Below are 22,508 nucleotides of genomic sequence, written 5' to 3'. Positions count from 1 at the left end.
CGTACTGTACATATACGACGAGCGAGATTTTTTTGTGGTGTTGTACTTTTTATAACGGCGCGCGTCCTGAAGGGTTAATAACATTGGAAGAGCTCATAGAACACTAAGCTTAGAAGCAGGCTTTGTCCCACTGGGGATGCTACACCAAGAAGAAGAGAAGGAAGAAGAATAAGAAGAAAAATAACCTGCATTAAAAGAGGTTAAGATCATGACCAAAGTGTATGTATTACCAAAAGCCAAATAATTTTGTAATCTTACGCTATGTTAAGGGTAGGGTAGGTGCCAATTGAGTGGGCATTTTTATATGATATCGATTTTAAATTCAAACACAGCACCGTATTGCTTATCACACTATTACATAGTAACCAACAACCAAGCGTCTCCATTTGTGTCTTAATAACCTTCGAAACACATGATTGACAACAATGTCATCTAAAACATTACTAGTCTGCAAATAATAAGAACAGGAGCTAGTGGTTTGTCATTGTAAAATCAAAAGCGGTTCTATAGGTTCACCTGCCAGGCTTTCGGAGGGTTGCCAATGAGTAACTGTCGCTGGAACCGGCCCATTATTTACACCTCGTTTAAAAAAATGTTTTAGGTGGCGATTTCTGAAGTCCTCGCCAAAAAAGTAAGGAAAATGCATTTGGTTACTCAAATTGATGGACCCCCCGTTAGATAGAACCACAACCATTTGTACAGACCCCTCGATTGTGGTCAATTGGTATTTCAACCGTTTCTCCAAAACCACCTCAAAACGAAACGATGCGGAAAAGAAAAAAAAATTACGTAACGCTAAAATCGACATTTATCTACCCCTCCCCCCCCTCCGTAACGTTTTTTTTGTATGAAAACCAGAAAACTTTTGTATGGGCCGTAACGCTCGGCCATACTCCCCCCTCCCCCTAGAGCGTTACGTACTTTGTGGATGGCGCAAAAGATAGAGCATTTTTTTACAGTTACATCTAGTTGGGTTGACCATATTGATTTCAGCCGCCATCTTGGATTTTTTTATTGGCAATCACGGATATTCAAAATTTTTGTATCAATAGGACGCAATTTAGTGAAGTACTAGATTGAAAGTAGTGAGCTAGATTTATGTATGGTGAGATGATCAGTTCTCCATTTCGAATACTACCATATCTATCATTTCATTATCCACTTTGATAACCTTTACATGCGTGTTATTGCCGCCGCCACCGTGGATTTGTTCAAAATATTAAGCTCCAAAATACTGTCGTTCCAGTGGTAAAACACATGACAGTCCTTGGACTTAACATAAATAGTAAACTGAATTTTCAAAATCATGCAAAACCTATAGACTTTCAGAAATTATAAATACACTAACGATAACCTGCCATTTCAATTTGAGCACATTATCCAAACATGTTTCTTCTAGCTCTTATAGTAAACATGCTAATACCAATTTTGTTGATGTTTCTGGTAAAATTTCAAAAATAGGGCTTTGTAAACTAGATGATTAAAATTTGAAGTTGCACAAAGTGGTCAAAAAAATGTAGCATAGTAGAAAAAAAAAATCTCACAGATAAAATATTAAATTACTGCATTTGTTTTTATGTTATGACAAGCTTTGCCATCTGAAGGATCGAATGAGCTGAAAAAATAAGTTTGTTTAAGTTAAATGCGTTCAGGAAAGCTAAGAAACTGTGTGGTAGTTCTTATGTTCCGTAGAAAACCTTATAAAATGAGAAACTTGTTCTCCGAAAAAAATGTTGCGGAAATGCCAAATTTTCATCAAGGCATTCCTTAGTAAACTTGTTGAGAAAGCGAATGTGATAAAAATTTAGATATTTTTTGGTATTTAGTGATAAATAATGTTGGAATCATTAAAAATACCTTTGTGCAAATGCAAATTTGAAAAATTAAGTTATTTGTTAGAAAACTCGACTGTTCTTTAAAATATCAAGACAATTTAAAGGAAATATAAAAGTATGGAGTACAATATGATATACTCTGAAAAATGTTGGTAAATATCATTAGAACAGTTCATTTTATTTAATAAACAAAGTGTATTTATAATTTCTGAAACAGTTCATAGAAGAGAACCGACCCTAGGAATCGTCAATCTTCATAAAATGATATCTGGAAGTAAACGTGGGGCTCGAGAAATACTAGTTTAGTGTAAGGTTTAGTGATACCACGTCTACTATACTGGTATTCTATAGCTGGGAGGGGCAAGGAAAAGGTTCTACCAATGATTAGTCCCATTTAAAACAAAGCAATCAGAATAGCATCGGTCGCTTTTCCAACGAACCCAATCAAAGCAATAATGTTCGAAGCAGGTCAACTGCCATTTGGTTCACTTGCTAATTTGGGGGAAGCTAAAACTGCTATACGTATGTTAGAAATGGAAAGAACTTCTTTCGATTTGCCCATCATATGCCGAACAAAACATTGGTTTTCGTTGATTGCAGACATGGATTTTCCGAAAATTACTCGTATTTGGAGGATGGGACCACCACATTGGAATAGAAAAACTTTGAATATAGATTGGTCTCTTCAACGCAATGTTAGAGCTGGCGACAATCCAAGAAAAGTAATGATGTTTTAAAGAAAATTAATCAGTGAATATACTGATTTTTACTGACGGATCAACGGACGTACGGGATATGGTGTATTTTCAGAAATATGGAACTTTGTGGTAGAATAAATGATGAATGTACTGTTTATTCTGCTGAAATAATGGCTGTTTGCACAGCCATTCGAAACATTGAAAGTAAGGAAAAGACAGTTGTAAAATAAGTCAGACGCGAATGACCAAAGTGGTTAAATCGTCTATAAAACAATATCTCTACTCCCTTACACTATGAGTAGAAAAGACCGATAAAGCCATAAAATGATTAAGTTATAAATAGAATACAGTCCATAAATCAGAATGTTGATTTAGATAGGTCATTAATTGTTGATCTAAAGTATTCACACTGCTCATTGCACAATGCTCATTATACACTGTTCGGAAACAAAAAAAAAACGCCAAAATCCGCGAGAATACAGTATTCTTATTTATACACGCTGTTTGTTTGGAACTATGCCTGGAATCCGAAACGTTATAGTTACATCAAGGTTTCCCATAACAAAACAATTCAAACAGCGCTTGATTGAAAGAAGGGGAAATTTCTTCTTAGAAATAATCGCCTGTTAACAAAAGAAAGAAACATTCTTATAAATATTTTCGAAACTGTCTTTAACAATATAAGTTTTAGATTAGACTGTGTTCAAAGGAAGAGCTCAGTTACTTTCAATTGATAATCTAGAAAGAAATTGGTAATCGGCGGAGTAGACTGGTCCTTGAATCGTATCTTTATGTCATATACATCATCACATCTGGCAACTGGATGGGCATTTGGTCAAACGGCGTTCAGTCATACGCGTGGACGTCTAAATTGATTTCAGAGAAGTGTTATCATAATTTTTATAGTATTCGGGCATTTGTTACATTTGGGCGAATGGTCTTTTCGGGCAAGTGACATTTGGGCGTTTGTCATTCGGGCGAATGGTTTTCGGATGAATGTGACAGAACCACCGGGACAACTAGTTATTGAATCCAAGGATCGGTATATTCGCCTCACTCCATTCATGTTCACTCCTCTTTGCTGAAGCGAATTGAGAAAGATGCAGCAAACAGATAGTCATGATCAAACACGCAACCCATCACCAGTGGGAAGCGATGCCCAAGCTGGTTGACATGGATATTCGTTGTCGATCGTCGCAGTTTGGATCGCAAGCGAATGAATGAATGGCGAATGGTGAAGAATGCTGGTGAGCGATCGAAGCGGCTATTATCATAACTAGAAGAGAATTTCTGCATGTAATGCATACATTTTTAGTGTATTGTTGTTGAAATGCTAGATTAGCAAAGAAAATAATTCGAAAACATCAAAAAATTGTATGCACATTATAACTCGTATCACTCACGAATCGCATCACCGCTCGATCGCTTGCGATGCGAATGTGGACGAATGAGTAATCTCCAAGTGTGGCTTCCCACCGTTCGCCTGAGTTTGCTGTCGTCGTTGACAAACAAACCCAAAACTAAAGCGACGACCGTTCGCTGCTGACTGTCTTCGAGTGTGGAAGAAGATGAAAAGTGCAAATCAGGAACCCTGATTGAATCATTATAAAAATAAAAAACTAAAAAAAAAGAGTAAACGCATCCAGTTTAGACAAGTTGAAATTTACAAAAATAAACAGTATATGATGCAATCGGTGAAGTGATTGGAAGTAGTGAGCTGGATTTTGGTATGGTGAGATGATCAATTATCCATTTTTGCAAATTTTAGAATCAGCTCCCTGTTAAAATACAAACAAAAAATCCATTTCAGCACTGAAACAAACAGCGTGGGCATTGTGTTTTCTTGACTAATTTGATGCTGTTTGAACAAAAATTTGGGTGACTGTGTTGTTGTATTATTTATTTCTTGCAACTTCAACAATACATTTACCCAAAGTTTTGCTCAAACAGCATCCAATTAGGTAAGAAATCATAATACCCACGCTGTTTGCGTTGCAGAAATAGAGAATCGCACGGTGCTCCATTTACCGTTATTATAAAATAAAATATACCATCAAAACCTGAAACGCCATTCTCTTTATTTATCTATCCTACACCTCTGGACAGATTTTTAAAATCATCGTTGGGCGAAATTTTGAGTTACGCCCTTTAATTCATGATTCTGTTATGAAATGTAATGTTATTCTATGGAAAACTCGATTTTTTAGAGGTTAGGCCCTTTAAAAGGGCGTAACTCAAAATTTCGCCCAACGATGATTTTAAAAATCTGTCCAGAGGTGTAGGATAGATAAATAAAGAGAATGGTGTTTCAGGTTTTGATGGTATATTTTATTTTATAACAACGGTAAATGGAGCACCGTGAATCGATCATCTCACCATGCAAAACTCCAGCTCCCTGCTTTCCATCTAGTACTTCACTAATAGCGTCCTATTATAAAAAATACTGATCTATCCAAATAATTCAATTATCAAACGTTGATTTTTTTTAGATTTTTTGAATATATATGATAAGAATAAAAATATTGGGCGTCAATGGGGCACGTTCGATGTAGTACTAGATTTGTAGTAATGAACCGAATTTTAGTATGGTGAGAAGGTCAATTCTCCGTTTCTGCAATGAAATGGTGCAAAAAGCGTGGGGTGTTATGATTCCTTGCCTAATTTGATGCTGTTTGAGCAAAACTTTGGATATTTATGTTGTTTATGTTGCAAGAAATGGAGAAAATAACAACACTGTTGCCCAAAGTTTTGCTCAAACAGCATCAAATTAGGCAAGGTATCATAATACTACGCTTTTTGCACCATTTCATTGCAGAAACGGAGAATTGACCTTCTCACCATACCAAAATTCAGCTCATTACAACAAATCTAGTACTTCGCCGATCTGTCCTATAGGGCGCAATCAGTGAAGTACTAGATTGAAAGTAGTGAGCTGGATTTTTGTATGGTGAGATGATAATTTCTCAATTTCTGCAATAAAATTGTGCGAACAGTGTGGGTTATATGATTTCTTGCATTATTTGATGCTGTTTGAGCAAAAGTTTGGGTAAATGTATTGTTGAAGTTACAAGAAATAAGTAATACAACAACACAGTCACCCAAACTTTTGTTCAAACAACATCAAATTAGTCAAGAAATCATAGCGCCCACACTGTTCGCACAATTTTATTGCAGAAATTGAGAAATTATCATCTCACCATACAAAAATCCAGCTCACTACTTTCAATCTAGTACTTCACAGATTGTGTCCTATAGGAGGCAATCAGTGAACTACTAGATTGAAAGTAGTGAGCTGGATTTTTGTATGGTGAGATGATCAATTCTTTATTTCTGCAATGAAATGGTGCAAACAGCGTGGGTTATATGATTTCTTGCCTAATTTGATGCTGTTTGAGCAAAAGTTTGGGTTACTGTGTTGTTAAAGTTGCAAGAAATAAATAATACAACAACACAGCTATCCAAACTTTTGCTCAACCAGCATCAAATTAGGCAAGAAATCATGTTTGCAGAAATGGAGAATTGATCATCTCACCATACAAAAATCCAGCTCACTACTTTCAATCTAGTACTTCACTGATTGCCTCCTATTGGGTGGACAATAATATTGCTAATAACATTAGTTTACAAAATAAAACGGAAGTCGTGAACTTCTGTCAACGACCAAAATTTTTGAAGCATAATTTAGCACTCATATCGAAACTGTGCTTCAAAAATTTTTAAGTTTTACAGTAAAAAATGCAGCTCAATCGGAGCATTGATCACGGATAATGAGATTGAGATATGCGAAGTGAGCGACATTGCTTAAAAATAGAACAAAAATCGATTTCAAATCATCGACCTTGTATGGAAAATCGAACATTTTTCCGCTCTACTGTAATTTTTTTCCTTTGCGTTTTCGAACTCAGGGCATGATTCTACACCAAAAACTATCATCCGTTTACCGAGTTCAAAAACGCTGTAAACTAGTGTAATGATACCAAACAACGCCGTGATGGATAGCATAGCCATCAACAACCAAGCGTCTCCATTTGTTGCTCAATCACCTATAAGTAGTCAATTTTCATAGTAGAATCGGAAGAGTTTTTCATAGTGTAATGTCTTCTACAACTTCATTTCGCTTAAAATACATAATCAACTCACCTAACATTCTGATGCGTCTCCAGGTGCACCCGCAAGTTGTACTGATTGCTGAGCTGCTTGTTGCAGATGAAACACGTGGCGTACAGCTTGGTGGGTGGTTTTTGCACCGGCGTTCCACTGGGACTCATGTGATGGCCAGCGGCGGCGGCTGCGGCTTTCAGCATATTGCTAGTGGCAGCGCTCAGAGACGAAGCCCCAACGATGTCCATCGCCATGGAGGGAGTGATTGTCGTTGCTGCCGTCGTGCCCGAGCAAATCGACGACGAAATGGGTGACAACGTGCCACTACCGCCACCACCATGATTTAGAAGTGTCCCCGCGCCACCACCCCCCGAACACGGATGCGCTGGGTCGGGAAGGATTAGGTTCTCCGGAGTTTTCGATGCCGATTCATTCGTTAGAAAATGGTGAGCCAGAAAGGAGGGTTGTTGATTGCTCACCGGTGTGACGGTGGGTGGTTTGCTGAAAAAATGTAGCTGCGAGAGTGACTGCGAGCTCGGTGGGAATTTCAAGGATTGCAGCAAATGCTTGTTGAAGGAAGCGGCCGCGGCTGCAGCGGCGGCGGCGGCAGCGGCTGCCGTGGCCGAGGTTTGCGTTCGAAGATTCTCGGCAATTTTGTCAATTTTCTTTCGCTTACTGTCTTGGCTGGTGGATTTCTTGGCAGAACAAGTGTTCAGGGAACGCTGTTCGTCCGGATTGCTGGAGGGCGTGGATGGTGCGGAATCGTGATGCGCATTGTGAAGTTGGGCAACATCGAGATTAAATTTAGGATCTGCACCGGTGGCAGTCGATTCCGAGTCGTTTTTTGCCACACTCGGCCTCTCCCCCTGGCCCTGGTTAAGGCCGCTGCTGTGACTGGTATTGTTGTTCTTATTATTAGCATCGACAGATTGTCGATCTTCTAAACTGTTGCTGCTGTTTCTGCTGGGACCATTATTGCTGCCACTTTTGTTGTCTCTATTTATAGTTTCACCTTCCTCATTCATCTTCCATAGCGCTTCGTTTGGCATCATATCACACTTCTGCGGAAGAAATCGTGAAAATGGGTCCGTCGATTTACTCGAGCTGGTGTTGTTGTTGTTGTTATTGGTGTTATTTGCGCCACTGTTGCTGCTGTTGTTGTTGGCGTTGTTGTTGTGTGTCGCCAGATTGAGTGCTTGCGGGAAAAGCGGCGAATGGAAATTGAAGGGTCGTGGAAAGTAGGAATCACCTGGGGATTCCATTTTGATGCCCTGGTAGGGTGATGGAATTTCTGACTCCCGTGAAGAAGCCTCAGTCGTTGGGGTGCTGGATTTTTGCGAATTCTGAGAATGATCGAATGGGAAATATGTTACAAAAGTTGTTGCTTGCTTGTCACATTTCTTAAACAGTTTTATTTGTTCAAAACTATACTCACTCCACTGAAGTCCGCCAATCCTTTGATGCCCAGTGTCTCGGCCAGCGAGAGCAGGGTTGAGATTTGTTCCTCAAAGACGTTAACTTCTCCGGAGTACATGAAGGTCAGAAGCGCCACAACCGCGTGGAAGGAGGCGCCTGGTAGGACAACCACCGGATACAGTGGCCCATCCAGTGTGCGGAATAGCTCGGAGAAGAATGTGCTGCAGGCACTGAGTACCACTCGGTGTGCCTTGATGTTGCGTCCCTCCGCTATCAGTGTCACATCAGTCAGATGGGACTGGTCCAGCAGCAGCGGTAGAGAACTCAGTAGACTCGCCTGTAAGTGGGAAGGGATATAGATAATGACTAGTGGCTCACCAGTACTGGTCTGTAATAAAAATTTGTTCAACAGAATGTTTGTTCAAAGTATACACATCTAGATGAACATTTGAAAAGGGCCTATCTGCTTTTTGTAAACAAACATGTTTCTGTCTCTGTAGGGCCCATCTGCATCCACCCACGAACATCAACACCCTTAACAGATAGCTTGAAGAACACTCTTCTGATAAGGGTGTTGATGTGCGTGGGTGGATGCAGATGGGCCCTACAGAGACAAAAACATGTTTGTTTACGCAAAGCAGATAGGCCCTTTTTAAATGTTCGTCTAGACATTACCTAACCTGACTTGCACATTGCGTTTAAAATGCGTGTGAATTTTACTTAAAAAACATATCATTCTCTGCATTTTTCTCATGAGGAATTATCGTTTTTTATTATTGAGTTTTTATTATTTATTTGTTATTAAAAATCCAACACGACGATTCAAAGTTCATTTGTAGTTTTCAATTTTCGATTTTCAGAACGTACACCGTGTCCAATCAGTTCGCGATCCGGCGAATAGGAAGTGCATTAAAAGTCAGTAAACTTTTTTTGCGCACATTCTAACGTGCATACACACATACAAACATTATGGCACGATAAAGGCTGGCACTGCGAATTAGACCTCTTGTGAGGTCATTCAGCTCCCTGCCATGTAACTCTAATTCCTACCTCCCAGTTGAAACCAGCCGGGATACGAGAATCCTTAGGGCAGTTCGGAACTTCGGGTAACCAACCCCAGTGGGAACTTTAGTCGTACAGCCAGGATTCGTTATACACGGTGTCACCCACTTGACGCTCACCGCAATTTCTCTGATACAGACGGAAACGGGGACGGAGGGTTTGCTTCGGCAAACTTACTGGGGCCCTCCGGACAGTAAACCGAGGCGTTGATGTTAGACCATGCGAGACGGCCGTAAAACACCAAGCAACAAATAATCAACAAGATAATACGAACCGAGACCAACGGCAACGACCCCAGCGATGGGCGATATACCAAGGCGCGTGATCGGTTGGTGCCCGATCAACGAAAAAAAATGTGCAAGTCAAGGGTCAAGGGCCGGTTCTTCATCCAGCATATTCAACGTGCACAGCCCTTAGTCCGGAAGCACTGATGATGATAAGGACGCATTCTACACGCAGCTCGAACGCGAGTATGATAGCAGCCCGAGACACGTCGTCAAGATCATCATATTTGAGAGACCTAAACGCTCAGGTAGGCCAGGAGGAGGAGGAATTCAGACCGATGATTGGAAAGTTCAGCGTCCACCAGCTGAAGAACTAAAACGTCATACGATTCACTGATTTTGTCGCCTTCAAAAACATGGCCATACGTAGCACCTTTCCCCAAAACAGCTCCCATATAACCCTACACCTGGAGATTACCACAGCAGACAGAATTCCAAATTGATCACGTCCTGATTGACGGACGACACTACTCTGACATTATCGACGTCAGGACCAATTGTGGCGCTAACCTCAACTCTGACCACTACTTGGTGATAGTAAAAATGCGCCAAAAACTCTCCGTGATTAACACACGATACCTACGACCGCCTTGGAATTACCTGGAGCATACGCGCAGAATGTCGAGACAGCATTGCCGAATGAGGGCGAGCTCGATGAAGCCCCTCTCGAGGACTGCTGGAGTACAATAAAAACAGCTATCAACAACTCAGCGGAGACCAACGTTGAATATGTGAAATGGAGCCGGAGGTATGATTGGTTCGATGAAGAGTGCAGAAACATTTTGGAAGAGAAGAATGCAGCGAGGGCGGTCATGCTGCAGAACGTGGAACGAAATAAAAGAACTTGGAAACAGCAAACGGAAGAAGCCACCTAAAAAAAGCGGAATTCGAACAAATGCTGAAGGGTAAGGACGGGAGCCTCTTGGCTGACGGACGTGAGGTGATCAAAAGGTGGAAGCAACACTACGACGAACATCTGGAAGGTGCGGACAGAGCAGACATGGACAACGAGCCAACTCCCACGTTGAGGGAAGTTAAGGATGCTATCCAGCTGCTAAGAACAATAAGTCTGCTGGTAAGGATGGTATCAGAGCAGAACTCATCAAGATGGGCCCGAAAAAGTTGGCCACTTGCCTGAAACCGGCTAATAGTCCGGATCTGTGAGACCGAACAGCTTCCGGAGGAATTTAAGAAAGGGGTCAAATGCCTCATCTACAAGAAGGGTGACAAGTTGGAGTATGAGATCTTCCGAGCGACTACAATTCCGAATGCCGCCTACAAAGTGCTACCCCAGATCATCTTCCGTCGTATTTCACCTAAAGTGAATGAGTTTGTGGGAAGTTATCCAGTCGACTTCGTCGATGGCCGCTCGACAACGGACCAGATTTTCACCGTGTAGCAAAACCTCCGAAAATGCCACGAATACCAGTTCCTTACGCACCACCTGTTCATCAACTTCAAGGCAGCGAACGACAGTATCGACCGCACAGACCTGTGGAAAATCATGGACGAGAAGAACTTCTCCGGGAAGCTCGCTAGGCTGATGAAAGCGATGGACGATGGACGGTGTAAGATGCAGCGTGAGGGTTTCGGGCGATCTGTCTAGTATGTTCGAATCTCGCCGGAACTGTGACAAAGTGGTAGACTCTCATGCTTACTCTTCAACATCGCTCTGGGAGGTGTCATGCGACGAGCCGGGGTACGATTTTAACGAAATCCGGCCAAGTGGGAAAGCCTGAGTGTTCAAAGCTAACATCTAACAACATCACCATTCGGCACCTCTTCTTGTTGACGCCAAAAATGAGAATGGAGACGCATGGTTGCTGATGCTACATGAAGCTTGGATAGTAGGCCTTATTTTGCAAAAATTGGAAATGTTAAAAGTTTGTTGCTAGAAAATGATCGTTTTTGCTAAGAAATAATCGTGTTAAACTTTGAAGTCCGCATCTCAAGGCTAAGTGGCCTTTCAAGGGGCCTAAAATTGTCAAAAATTGTATGGGGCAAATAAAAACATGAAATTGTTTCCGACGAAAAAAATACCCTATTCTAATAAAAACGATGATTTTAGGGCCAAAATGTGCTCAGAATTGCGAAATCAGTGTGATTAAGATTTATGATTAATGATTAAATGAGATTTTTTTGGGATTATGATTGATGATTTTTGATTGATCTTAACCCATATCCACCCAGCGTCCTATTTATAGGACAGATGCCCCGAACGCTCAGCGTCCTATAAATAGGGCAGTCCTTTGGATGTGAATATCTCCAGAATTATGCAAAATTTTAGAATACTTTCTTTAGAGAAGATGTTCTCCACACCCATACCTTGCTCATAGTGGACAATATAGTATGTGACTGGTTCACTAGGTGGCGTAAACGATGCTGCAAAGAATGCATATTGTCACGATCTGTGAGCATCATTTCCAATGCGAAAAAAATAAATATTTCCATGGAATCTTGACAATGGGTAATAATTTACAGTTCATTTCTTCAGCAGAGTTGTTTATCGATACATACAAAAGTCGATGTATGTATGATTGTATGTTTATATGCTTGTATGTTTATATGTTTGTATGTTTGTCTATTTGTATGTTTATATGTATGTATGTATGTGTGTATATATGTACGCCGGAACATAATAATAACTCTGAAATGCGTCAAGAAATTTCAATCAAATTTGGTATACACATTCCTTAGGATGTGGAGGTGGTAGCAAGGATATTTATGTTCAAGATGGCGGCTTAGGTTCCAAGATGGCGGTCCTCCTCCCGAATATATGCTTTTTAACGACAATGCTGCTTCGGATACTATGCAATATGTACACTCCCGTTCAAAAGTTTGGGGTCACCCCCTCAATTATTATTAGCAGGTTATTATTTTCAACTAGCTGTCCCGGCAAACTTTGTCTTGCCGGCTTGTGGTGGTTTGACAACTGTTGAGCTCAAAATAGCACCGCACTCTAGATTGGTTTCATTTTCTATCATGCTGATTTTCTTCCCAGTTCATAAAAATCAGTACTTTATCAATTTTCTTACTTTTTCAGTTATTTTTCGTAACTTTTTTTTACTTATAAACACAGCTACCATGAATACGAATCAAACCATGCAAGAGTCATCCTGATCGGTCCAGCCGTTCGTGAGTTTTGTTGCCTCAAAGGAACATTTTTATATATATACACTTTATATTATTATTATTATTATTATTTATTTATTTATTTATTTATTAAAGAGGTTTTAACAAAAAGTCATTCGCCTCCGATACACTTTCTATGAGATCAGCATTATTTATTGAAAAATAATTTACCTTAGACTGGTCAAAATCTAATGCAAGATAACAAGCGAATATAATAATAAAAAAAAGGAATTTATTGAAATACTCTTCGAAAGATATCTCAGTAACCAAATATCCAATCGAAATAAAATTTCAGAACCTTTTACAAGGATGTTGTAGCTTTCATTTGGTGCTTAGAGAACCCAAATAGGTTGACAGATGGCTGAGATATTTATTATGATACACTTTCTCAAAAATATCTCAAAAAGTTAACCTGTATTACTCTCAAATACTCTTTGAAAGATATCTCAGTAACCAAATGTCCAATCCTAATAAAATTGTATAGGGTTCTACTAGGATATTGTAGCTTTCATTTGGTGCCAGGAGAACCGACATCGGTTGACAGACGACTGAGATATTTATTATGATGCACTTGGACAAAAATCTCAAAAATTTTAGTTGTATAAATCCTTAGTACTCTTTGAATGGTAGCATGAGCTTCAAGTTCTACGTATTCGGGAGTAATTAAGTGTGGTGTTGATTTGGCAGCGTCGTGTTCTAGATGAACGTCTAAAAGAACTTATTTTGATCTTCAATAGATATTTTCAAAATTTTTTTTCGGTTTTCGTATAAAGAAAGCAAAATGTGAATGAACTGAATTTGATCATAAGCAGTACTTTTTAGGTCTTCTAATGACAATAAATTTTCTGTTGGAGAATATTGATAGATTCCACTTAAACTTTGTAAACTGGAGGGATATCATGGAACAAAAAGGAGAATTATGTCTCAGTTGAGGATCGCATATCCTCAAAAGAATGCCCAATAAACCGCAAAAATAAAAATGTCATTATTGACAAATCGAACAATTGGACATTCTTATTTTTATGGATTTATTGATCATTGATTGGAGAGATGCTTTGTCAGTTTCAAAATTGTTTGATTTTCAATCAAGCCTAAAGCTGCGAACTGTTGAGCACGATAGTGATAACACCATTCAACACTAAAATTTGTTATGGGATGAGAAAAAAAAGAACAGGGGTTTGGGACTCTAGAAGTGTCATAGTGAAATAAAAAAAATAATGGACCGGGCGTTCACAGTTTATGACCGAAGTTTGTATGGAGAACTTGGTGTGTTCAACTTGGGGTGATATGTGAATTAGAACGCATTCTGCATATATTTAGGCGTTAGCTGATGACGAAACAAACCTTAATACCGAAAACGCCCAAATATATGCAAGGCGCGTTCTAATGCGCATATCAATTGATCACCCCAAGTTTTCCATACAAACTTCGGTCATAAACTGTGAAGGCCGGTCCAATATTTTTCCACAATTCTTTCACTATGACACTTCTAGAGTCCCAAACCCCTGTTCTTTTTTTTCTCATCCCAAAACACAAAATTTTGTAAAATTTTGTCGAGCAGTGTAATTCGTTCTACCGAGACTATAACCAATTGCGAACTGTAGCCTACATAGCAAAGCTTTGGAAACATTCAAAAGATCGTAGCTATCACTACTGTGGACTGTTCGCATACCCGAGGCAGAATTACTACGATATTAGTTGGTTGACACTCGAAAGGATGTTCGCCTGCTACGGTATATTTTATTGAATATTAAATCAAACGGTACGTTTTTCATAATGATCTTATTATTACTAATATGTACACAGTTCAACATCGTTACATCGAGTTCGGTGTAATAAAATAACCTCCATTGCTTTCAACGCAATTTTTCATCGGTTATATGCAGTATGGAGCTTGTTTACAGCTTTGTGTGCAAAAAAATCTTCTATGTAAAATCGAAATACATTGGAAATAAAACGTTCTAATATTCACGTCAAGTGCAGTTTTTCAGAATTTCTTACTGTGTAGATTATCTAGTCATCGAACTTAAACAGAAAGGCCTCAAGAAGCCTCTGCTGGATTGAAATCAAATAAACATGTTGGTTTGAGCTATAACAACATGCAATATGGGTATCTATCGATCGGGCTTGATGAGTAGAAGTCAAAAACCAATATCCAACGCCATTTTGGGATCCAAGATGGCGGACCATATTCCAAGATGGCGGTCACGGAATGGTAGTTTGAGCTATGATACTATGCAATATGGGTATCTATCGATCGGGCTTCATGAGTAGAAGTCAAAAAACGATATTTGACTCTGTTTAGAAATCCAAGATGGCGGCCCATATTCAAGATGGCGGCCACAGAATGAGAGTTTGATCTATGATACCATGCATTATGGGTATCTATCGATCGGGCTTCATGAGTAGAACTCAAAAATGAATATCCAAATCCAACGCCATTTTGAAACCCAAGATGACGGACCATACCCAAGTTAGTGGCCACTGAATGGTAGTTTGAGCTATAATACCATGAAATATGCGTATCTAAAGGGTAAATGGTAGGGTAGTGGGTGGGATAAAAGGTGGAGCAGACGGTCGGGTAGAGGGTTTAGGTGAATGATAGAGTAGAGGGAGTGGAGTAGAAGGTTAGGGTAGAGGATAGGGTAGACGGTAGGGAGAAGGGTAGAATAGAGAGTAGGTTTGAGGGTAGGAAAAATGTTATGGTAGAAAACAGGATAGACGGTACGATTAAGCACAATATAGACTAGAGGGTACTGTAAAGGATAGGGCAGTGGTTATAGTAGAGGATAGTTTAGAGGGTAGGGCAGATGGTAGGGTTGAAGGTTATGATAGAGCGTAGGATAGAGGGTTGGAATAGAGGGCATAGAAGACAGTAAGGTAGAGGCTAGAGAATAGGGTGAAGAATTGAGGTGAGATTAGATGAGCTGAGGTTCTTTTTGAGATACCTTCAGGAATTCTCTCCAGGATTTCTTCAGGCATTCATTTCGAGAATCTTCTCAGGTTTATTCCCGAGATTTCTTCAGATATTGCTTCCGAGATTGCTGAATGGATTGCTCCGGAGTTCACTTTAGGGATTTTTGCAGGCGTTGTTTTGGAAAATCCTGAAAGGATTCTGTTAATTATTCTTTTCTGCATACTTTCAGGGATTTGTGCTGGAATTCCTTCAAAGATTCCTTCCATGATTCCTGTTGTTATTCCTTAAGGGATCCCTCCCAAAAAAAAATGAAAAAAGTATATGTTTCTTCCGAGATTGTTTTCAGGCAACCCTAGATCATAGAGACATATTATATGGTTCTTGCAGGAATGCCTGCTCAGTTTCTGGTCCGCATTCCTGTCATGATCTCTCTAAGGAATACATCAGGTATTCTTTACGGGATTCCTTCAGGAATAACTTCAGGGATTTCTGCCAGAATTGCTTTAGAAAATCCTGAAAGGATTCTTTCAGAAATTTTACCCAGCATTCTTTCACGGATTTCTTCTGGAATTACTTCACATATTCATTTTAGTATACTTTCAAAGTGTTCTGTCGAAACATATTCAGAGAATCCTAATGGAATTCTTTCTATGAGCCGGGATCCTCGCTCGGGATTTATACAGCAATTCCTCCCGGGATTTCTTCTGTGATTATTTCAGGGATTACTACCAAGCCTTCAGTTGAGATTCCCTCAGAACTCTACCAGATATGACTCTCAGAATTCCTTCTGTATATCCTCCCGGGATTCATTCTGGGATTTCACATTATCTTTTCGATATATCAGGTATCAGTAGGTCGGCTCTAGAGGCACGTTCTCCTCCATTTGGGAAATTTGTGCCATCGCCATGAACACGAGCCTATTCATCATTTACCTGACGGAGAAGGGAAGGAAAAAGGATAGGAGATGGGAAAGGACAGGTAAGGGAATAGGATCGTCATACTCGCAAAAGCGTACCACAATGGGTTCACATAGCGTCCTGAAAAGGACACTGTAATAACGCATTAGCGTGCCACAATGGGTTCAAACAGCGCCCTGAGAAGGGCACTGTGATATTGCATAAAGCGTAAAGAGAGCCTATAGCTCTTTACCACAGCGGGTCAAGAACAACAGAACGTCCTGAAGATTCAGGTTTCTGAAGTCAGTTTCACTTAATAAGTGTTTCCCGAGTACTCGGAAACGCAATTGCGCAAAAGCTGGACAGTTACATATTAAATGATACGAAGTTCCATAATCGGATTCACAGCTATCACATGCAAATGAATCAGCTTGCTGAATATTCGCCATATGATAACTGAGTCGGCAGTGGCCAGTCAATGCTTTGACCAGCATGCTGCAATTCTGCTTTGACAGATTTGTTAGATACTTTGCCACCCCTAGAGATGGCTCAGTACAATACAATTTTGTTTGACGACATGACTCCAAACTATTCCAGTATTGTTTGTGCTGAGTGGCAGCCCAGGTGTCAATCTGAAGCTTCACCCAACACTTGGATACCGGAATAGCTGGCTCAGGGCCAATGAAGTCATGTGATGCTCCAGTGCGAGCTAACTCATCAGCCAATTCATTTCCAGCGATGGAAGAATGGCCAGGTACCCATACAAGGTGAACAGCGTTTGCTGAATTCAGCTCCTCAATTTGAGTTCGACAAGCGATAACTATCTTCGACCTGGAGTTGGCCGAAGCAAGTGCTTTAATAGCAGCCTGGCTATCTGAACAGAAGTATATTACTTTGCCCATTACGTGCTGCTGAAGTGCTGATTGCACTCCGCACATAAGAGCAAAGATTTCGGCCTGAAAAACGGTGCAGTGTCTGCCAAGTGAATAAGACTGATACAGCCTTAGCTCACGAGAATAAACACCAGCACCTGCTCGACCTTCGAGAAGGGAGCCATCAGTGTAACATACGATGCCGTCTGAAATACTTCTTTCCAGATAACCAGATGTCCACTCTTCCCGGGAAGGGAATTTCGTGGAAAATGTCCTATATGGAAAATTACAAGCAATTGTAAGATCACTTGGAGCAAGGACAACTTTGTCCCAATTCACCAAAAGTGGAAACAACGAGTTGTGTGTTGAACTGCGGTTCACAGGAGTTTCCTCTAGTAAACCGAGTACCCATAGACGGTAAGTGCAAGAAAGTGCTTCTTGTTTGAGATGAATGTGTAGTGGGACAACGTCAAAGAGAACTTCGAGCGCTGCCGTGGGAGTTGAAGAGAACGCTCCAGACATCGCCATTAAGCACATCCTTTGGAGATGGCCTAACTTTGATTGGACCGTTCTCACTTCGCCCTTTTGCCACCACACAAGACATCCATAGGCCAATATTGGCCGAACAACAGTTGTGTAGACCCATTTGATATACTTGGGTTTTAGACCCCAAGTTGTACCAAAGGTTCGCCGGCATTGCCCGAAGGCCATACAAGCTTTCTTGATTCTGAACTCAACATGAGGTGTCCAGGAAAGCTTGGAATCAAGAATGACTCCAACGTACTTTACCTGTTCAGTCACATCGATTTCAGAATCAAAGAGACGTAAAGTTCGAACACCATTACGGTTTCGCTTTTCCGTGAAAAGTACAATAGATGTTTTACTCGGATTTACCGAGAGGCCATATTGGCGACACCAACCCTCAACTACCTGAAGAGCGTTTTGCATCAGGTCGAAAAGGGTGCTGATGCACATACCGACTAACAATGTTAGGTAGTCGTCGGCAAAACCATAAGTAGGAAAACCGCTATTATTGAGTTGCCTCAATAGCGTATCTGCTACGAGATTCCATAAAAGTGGTGATAAGACTCCCCCTTGGGGGCATCCACAAACACTCAATTTCCTAATCGCCGCTTGACGCAATGTCGAGAAGAGATGTCGGTTTTTGAGCATTTGGTGAATCCAATTGGAAATCATTGGAGATATACCATGACCCCGTGCGGCTTCCAATATGGCATCGAAAGGCACGTTGTCAAAGGCACCCTCGATATCTAAGAAAACACCCAAGCAGGATTGCTTTTGAGCGAATGCCTTCTCGATATCGTAAACAACTTTGTGTAAAAGAGTCACAGTGGACTTTCCAGATTGGTAAGCATGTTGGTTCACATGAAGAGGCACATTGGCCAGATAAACATCACGGATGTGATGATCCACAATGCGTTCTAAGCATTTCAGAAGAAAAGAGGTCAAACTGATAGGTCTGAAGCTCTTTGCTTCTTCATACGACGCGCGACCCACTTTCGGAATAAACTTCACAGTAATATCCCGCCAGGATTTGGGAATATATCCTGTAGCAAAACTGCAAACAAGTACTTGTTTCAAAACATGTTTGAAATGATCAAATCCCTTCTGAAGCAAAATAGGATAAATCCCATCTGCCCCAGGAGATTTGAAAGGAGCAAAGCTATTAAGTGCCCATTCAATCGATTCTAAAGTTATGATACTCCGAGCCGAAGCTAAAGAATCATAACTACAAGAAAAGACATCAGGTTCATCCGAAGATGTAATATCCACACATCCGGGGAAGTGTGTACTGAATAAACATTCTAAAACTTCCTCATCAGAGGAAGTGAAATCACCATTTGGCAAACGAAGTTCGTTCACTTGAAAATCCTTAGATTTTGCAAGGATTTTGTTCAATCGACTGGCTTCACTCAGACTGGAAACATTTGTACAAAGGTTTTTCCAGCCGGATCGTTCAGCAGACCGAAGAGCTTTCTGGTAGGCCTTGCGAGCCGACATGAAAGCTTCCGATCCAGCCGAACGTCGTCTGTTCCAACTCTTTCTACATTGTTTCCTGAGCTTCGCCAGATCGGAGTTCCACCAAGGGGTTCCTCTTGTGGTCTTCACAGACCGCAGAGGGCAGGCTTCTTCAAAAGCTTCCATGATGAAGGCCGTTGTAGTATCAACGGCATCATCTAAATCACTTGGAGTGTCAATTGATGGTGAGTATCCATGAAATTTGGCTGCAACCAAATCGGTAAAGAGATCCCAGTTGGTTGACCGGGGATTCCTGAAACGCAAAGTTTGCGAAGTAAAATTCACATGTTCAAACAAGATGTAACGATGGTCAGATAAAGATTCTTCATCTGACACATGCCAATTGGTCAGCTCATGACTAATTCTGCTAGAGCAAAGCGTTATGTCTAACACTTCCTCTCTACCAGATACCATGAAGGTTGGGCGGTTGCCTATGTTAAGTAATCCAAGATCTGTACTACTCAAGTATTCCATCAAACTGGAGCCTCTCAAATTGATGTCTGAGCTGCCCCAGATTATATGGTGAGCATTAGCATCACTACCAACAATTAGCGGAAGGCCTTTTGAAGTGCAGTATGCAATGACTTGCTTGAAAGCATCCGTAGGGGATGGTTCATCATGCGGTAAATAAACCGAACAATAAACGTATTTCCTGTTGAGGTTTCCAACAGATACATCTATTATGATAGCACATACATCTCTGGTAGTTAGTTCAGAGATGAGTGTAGCAACGATTGCGTTGTTGACAAGCACACATGCTCGAGGCATGACACGTGAGTTTGCCATTTCATTTTTACTGAAAGTAGCAAACACCGGATTCACAAGGTTTCCTAAATAGAAATTCCCCTTACGAAAGTAAGGTTCTTGGACTAACGCCACTTGGGCTGTACCATTTTGCATAAGTCTACAAAGATTGATCGTTGCTGTTCTTTTGTGCTGAAGATTGATCTGAGCTATCCTAACCGTAGCCACTACCCAAACTAGGCAAGATTAAACTCTTAACAATCACAGCACAAAAAAGAACAGCAACAATAAAGCCAGATCGGTATCGAATTGAGTGCGCCAAAGGCGAGGATGCACAGAATACACTGTGTAAAACGCATAATGCGAAACCATATAGGTGAAAATCTAAACTAATTAATAACATCTTCATAATCCCGCCCTTATTCAGCCTCAAGAATGAGATTGAAGAAGGGCAGCTGATTGTCTCGGAGAAACACAAGGTCCACCGCGCTATTGCTCCGGTTAGCACAGTAAGGGCAAATACTGTGGAGGGTGCCCTGGTACTCCACAGGCTCCGTTTGCGGTTAGGTTTTTATTAGACCCCCCTAGCCATTCATTCCTAGGCACGGTAAGCATAAAGCCGCATAACACCATGAATTAGGGGTCACCTGATTAGTGGATTCCTACCACTGGAACAGGCGGTCCGTAGTGCTATTCTTAGCCAGTTGAACTAACCGCTACCGACACTACACAGCTATCTAGGCTGATCGGGAAAAGAAGTTGATATTGGTGATCAACTTCATACGGGCCCGAAAAGCCGCTTTCAGAAATTTTACCCAGCATTCTTTCACGGATTTCTTCTGGAATTACTTCACATATTCATTTTAGTATACTTTCAAAGTGTTCTGTCGAAACATATTCAGAGAATCCTAATGGAATTCTTTCTATGAGCCGGGATCCTCGCTCGGGATTTATACAGCAATTCCTCCCGGGATTTCTTCTGTGATTATTTCAGGGATTACTACCAAGCCTTCAGTTGAGATTCCCTCAGAACTCTACCAGATATGACTCTCAGAATTCCTTCTGTATATCCTCCCGGGATTCATTCTGGGATTTCACATTATCTTTTCGATATAACTTTGTTAGTGCCCAGAATAACACCATAAAATTCACATATTGTTCACGAATAAACAATCATGGAGTAGTACAAACATAAGTGGAGAAGCCTTGTAGAGTATATCTGTTTGAAATTTTATATCAAAACATGGAATGATGATGAACCTGGGCGTGTTAGTAGAATACCTGTAAATACGAGACACCGAAGACGACCATATAGTTGAGGTCGAAATACGTATCTGTCAAAGGAGACAAATTAAATGGAACAGTACAGTCAGGTCTTTTTTTACGCGGTTTAATCGTCTCATTTTTGCATGATTCGTCGAGAAATGGTGAGACTCTTTTTACGGAGTTTTTTGAATTTTGAACTGAGTTTTTTGTACGCAGTACGTATCCTCCGCGTAAAAATGCGACTGTACTTAACACGATTTTATTTTTTAAATATAAAAAACTTCAAAAAAGTTTACGTATGGTGTGTACGTAAGGAGAGTTTGTGGGGTGTTGAAGGAAAAACTCAATTACTTTATTAGAATTAGTTATTTGTGTAAAATATAACTTCTAAAGTATTTTAACGTTTGCTTATGCCACATATAGTGAGCTCTCTTTATTTGATTTGTTAAAAAAATGAGAAATGTTGAACCTTGCAGTCGAAACTACATGAATTTACAAGAAGCATGCATTGCATACTTTTAGGCGTTTATCGGGTTATATATCTGCCCCAATTTATAAGTCCTTTTTCTATCCTTTTTGAGTGGTTATCTCCTCTCTCACTTGTTTAGAGCTGCATTTTATATATACGGATCAGAATATAACGATAGCGTAGAAGTTGTGTTGAAGTAGAACTCGAGAAAATTATCAGATATTGAGGACCTACAATAAACAATTTTTTTGGAACTACACCATAGACTTCCATTTTTTTCATCAAATCATGCTTATTTTATTGGAACCTCTTTGATAACAAATTTGTTTGAAGATTTAAATTGTGAGACACCTTGGGCGTTAACGGGTCAATCATTAACGCTCTGCCTAAAATTATCGGTTTCAGTGCAATAGCATGTTTTTTCAGCCCCATACAATTTTTGGCAACTTTAGGCCCCTTGAGGGACCACTTAGCCTTTAGATACGGATTTCAAATCTTGGCACGATCATATCTTAGCTAAAACGATCATTTTAGCCCGACGAACATTTCCAATTGGTTAAAGCCAGGCTAAAGTATGAGTACATTTTCAAAGGTATTTTGATTACTACTTGGAAGTCTACTCAGAAAACGGGAGCACTTATGAAGAGTAAGACGCGAGCAGTTCAAACGCATGTGCGATCCCTGCCCAAGCTACCACATCAACATCGTCACCTAAACCTTAAGTGGCCAGGAGGATTAATTTGCATCAGCGATTGGATAACTTTGCTCTCTCTCTA

General features: G+C 40.4%; 1 protein-coding gene across 4 annotated transcripts in view; it reads right to left on the bottom strand.

The window, feature by feature from the left end:
• Window positions 1–22,508, bottom strand: part of LOC109414187 (broad-complex core protein isoforms 1/2/3/4/5) — a 106,691-nt gene that overhangs the window by 4,809 nt on the left and 79,374 nt on the right. For all 4 annotated transcript variants that reach the window (XM_019687970.3, XM_062859544.1, XM_062859545.1 and 1 more), the window contains exons 3-4: window positions 8,070–8,387; window positions 6,674–7,977 (exon numbers count right to left, since the gene is read on the bottom strand). In XM_019687970.3, the coding sequence (XP_019543515.3) occupies window positions 6,674–7,977; window positions 8,070–8,387 (1,622 nt within the window). The remainder of the gene's footprint in view (window positions 1–6,673; window positions 7,978–8,069; window positions 8,388–22,508) is intronic.

Source organism: Aedes albopictus, chromosome 3 (genome assembly GCF_035046485.1).
Source record: "Aedes albopictus strain Foshan chromosome 3, AalbF5, whole genome shotgun sequence".
NCBI classification, from domain to species: domain Eukaryota; kingdom Metazoa; phylum Arthropoda; class Insecta; order Diptera; family Culicidae; genus Aedes; species Aedes albopictus.
This window is presented reverse-complemented; position numbering and strand designations above follow the sequence as displayed.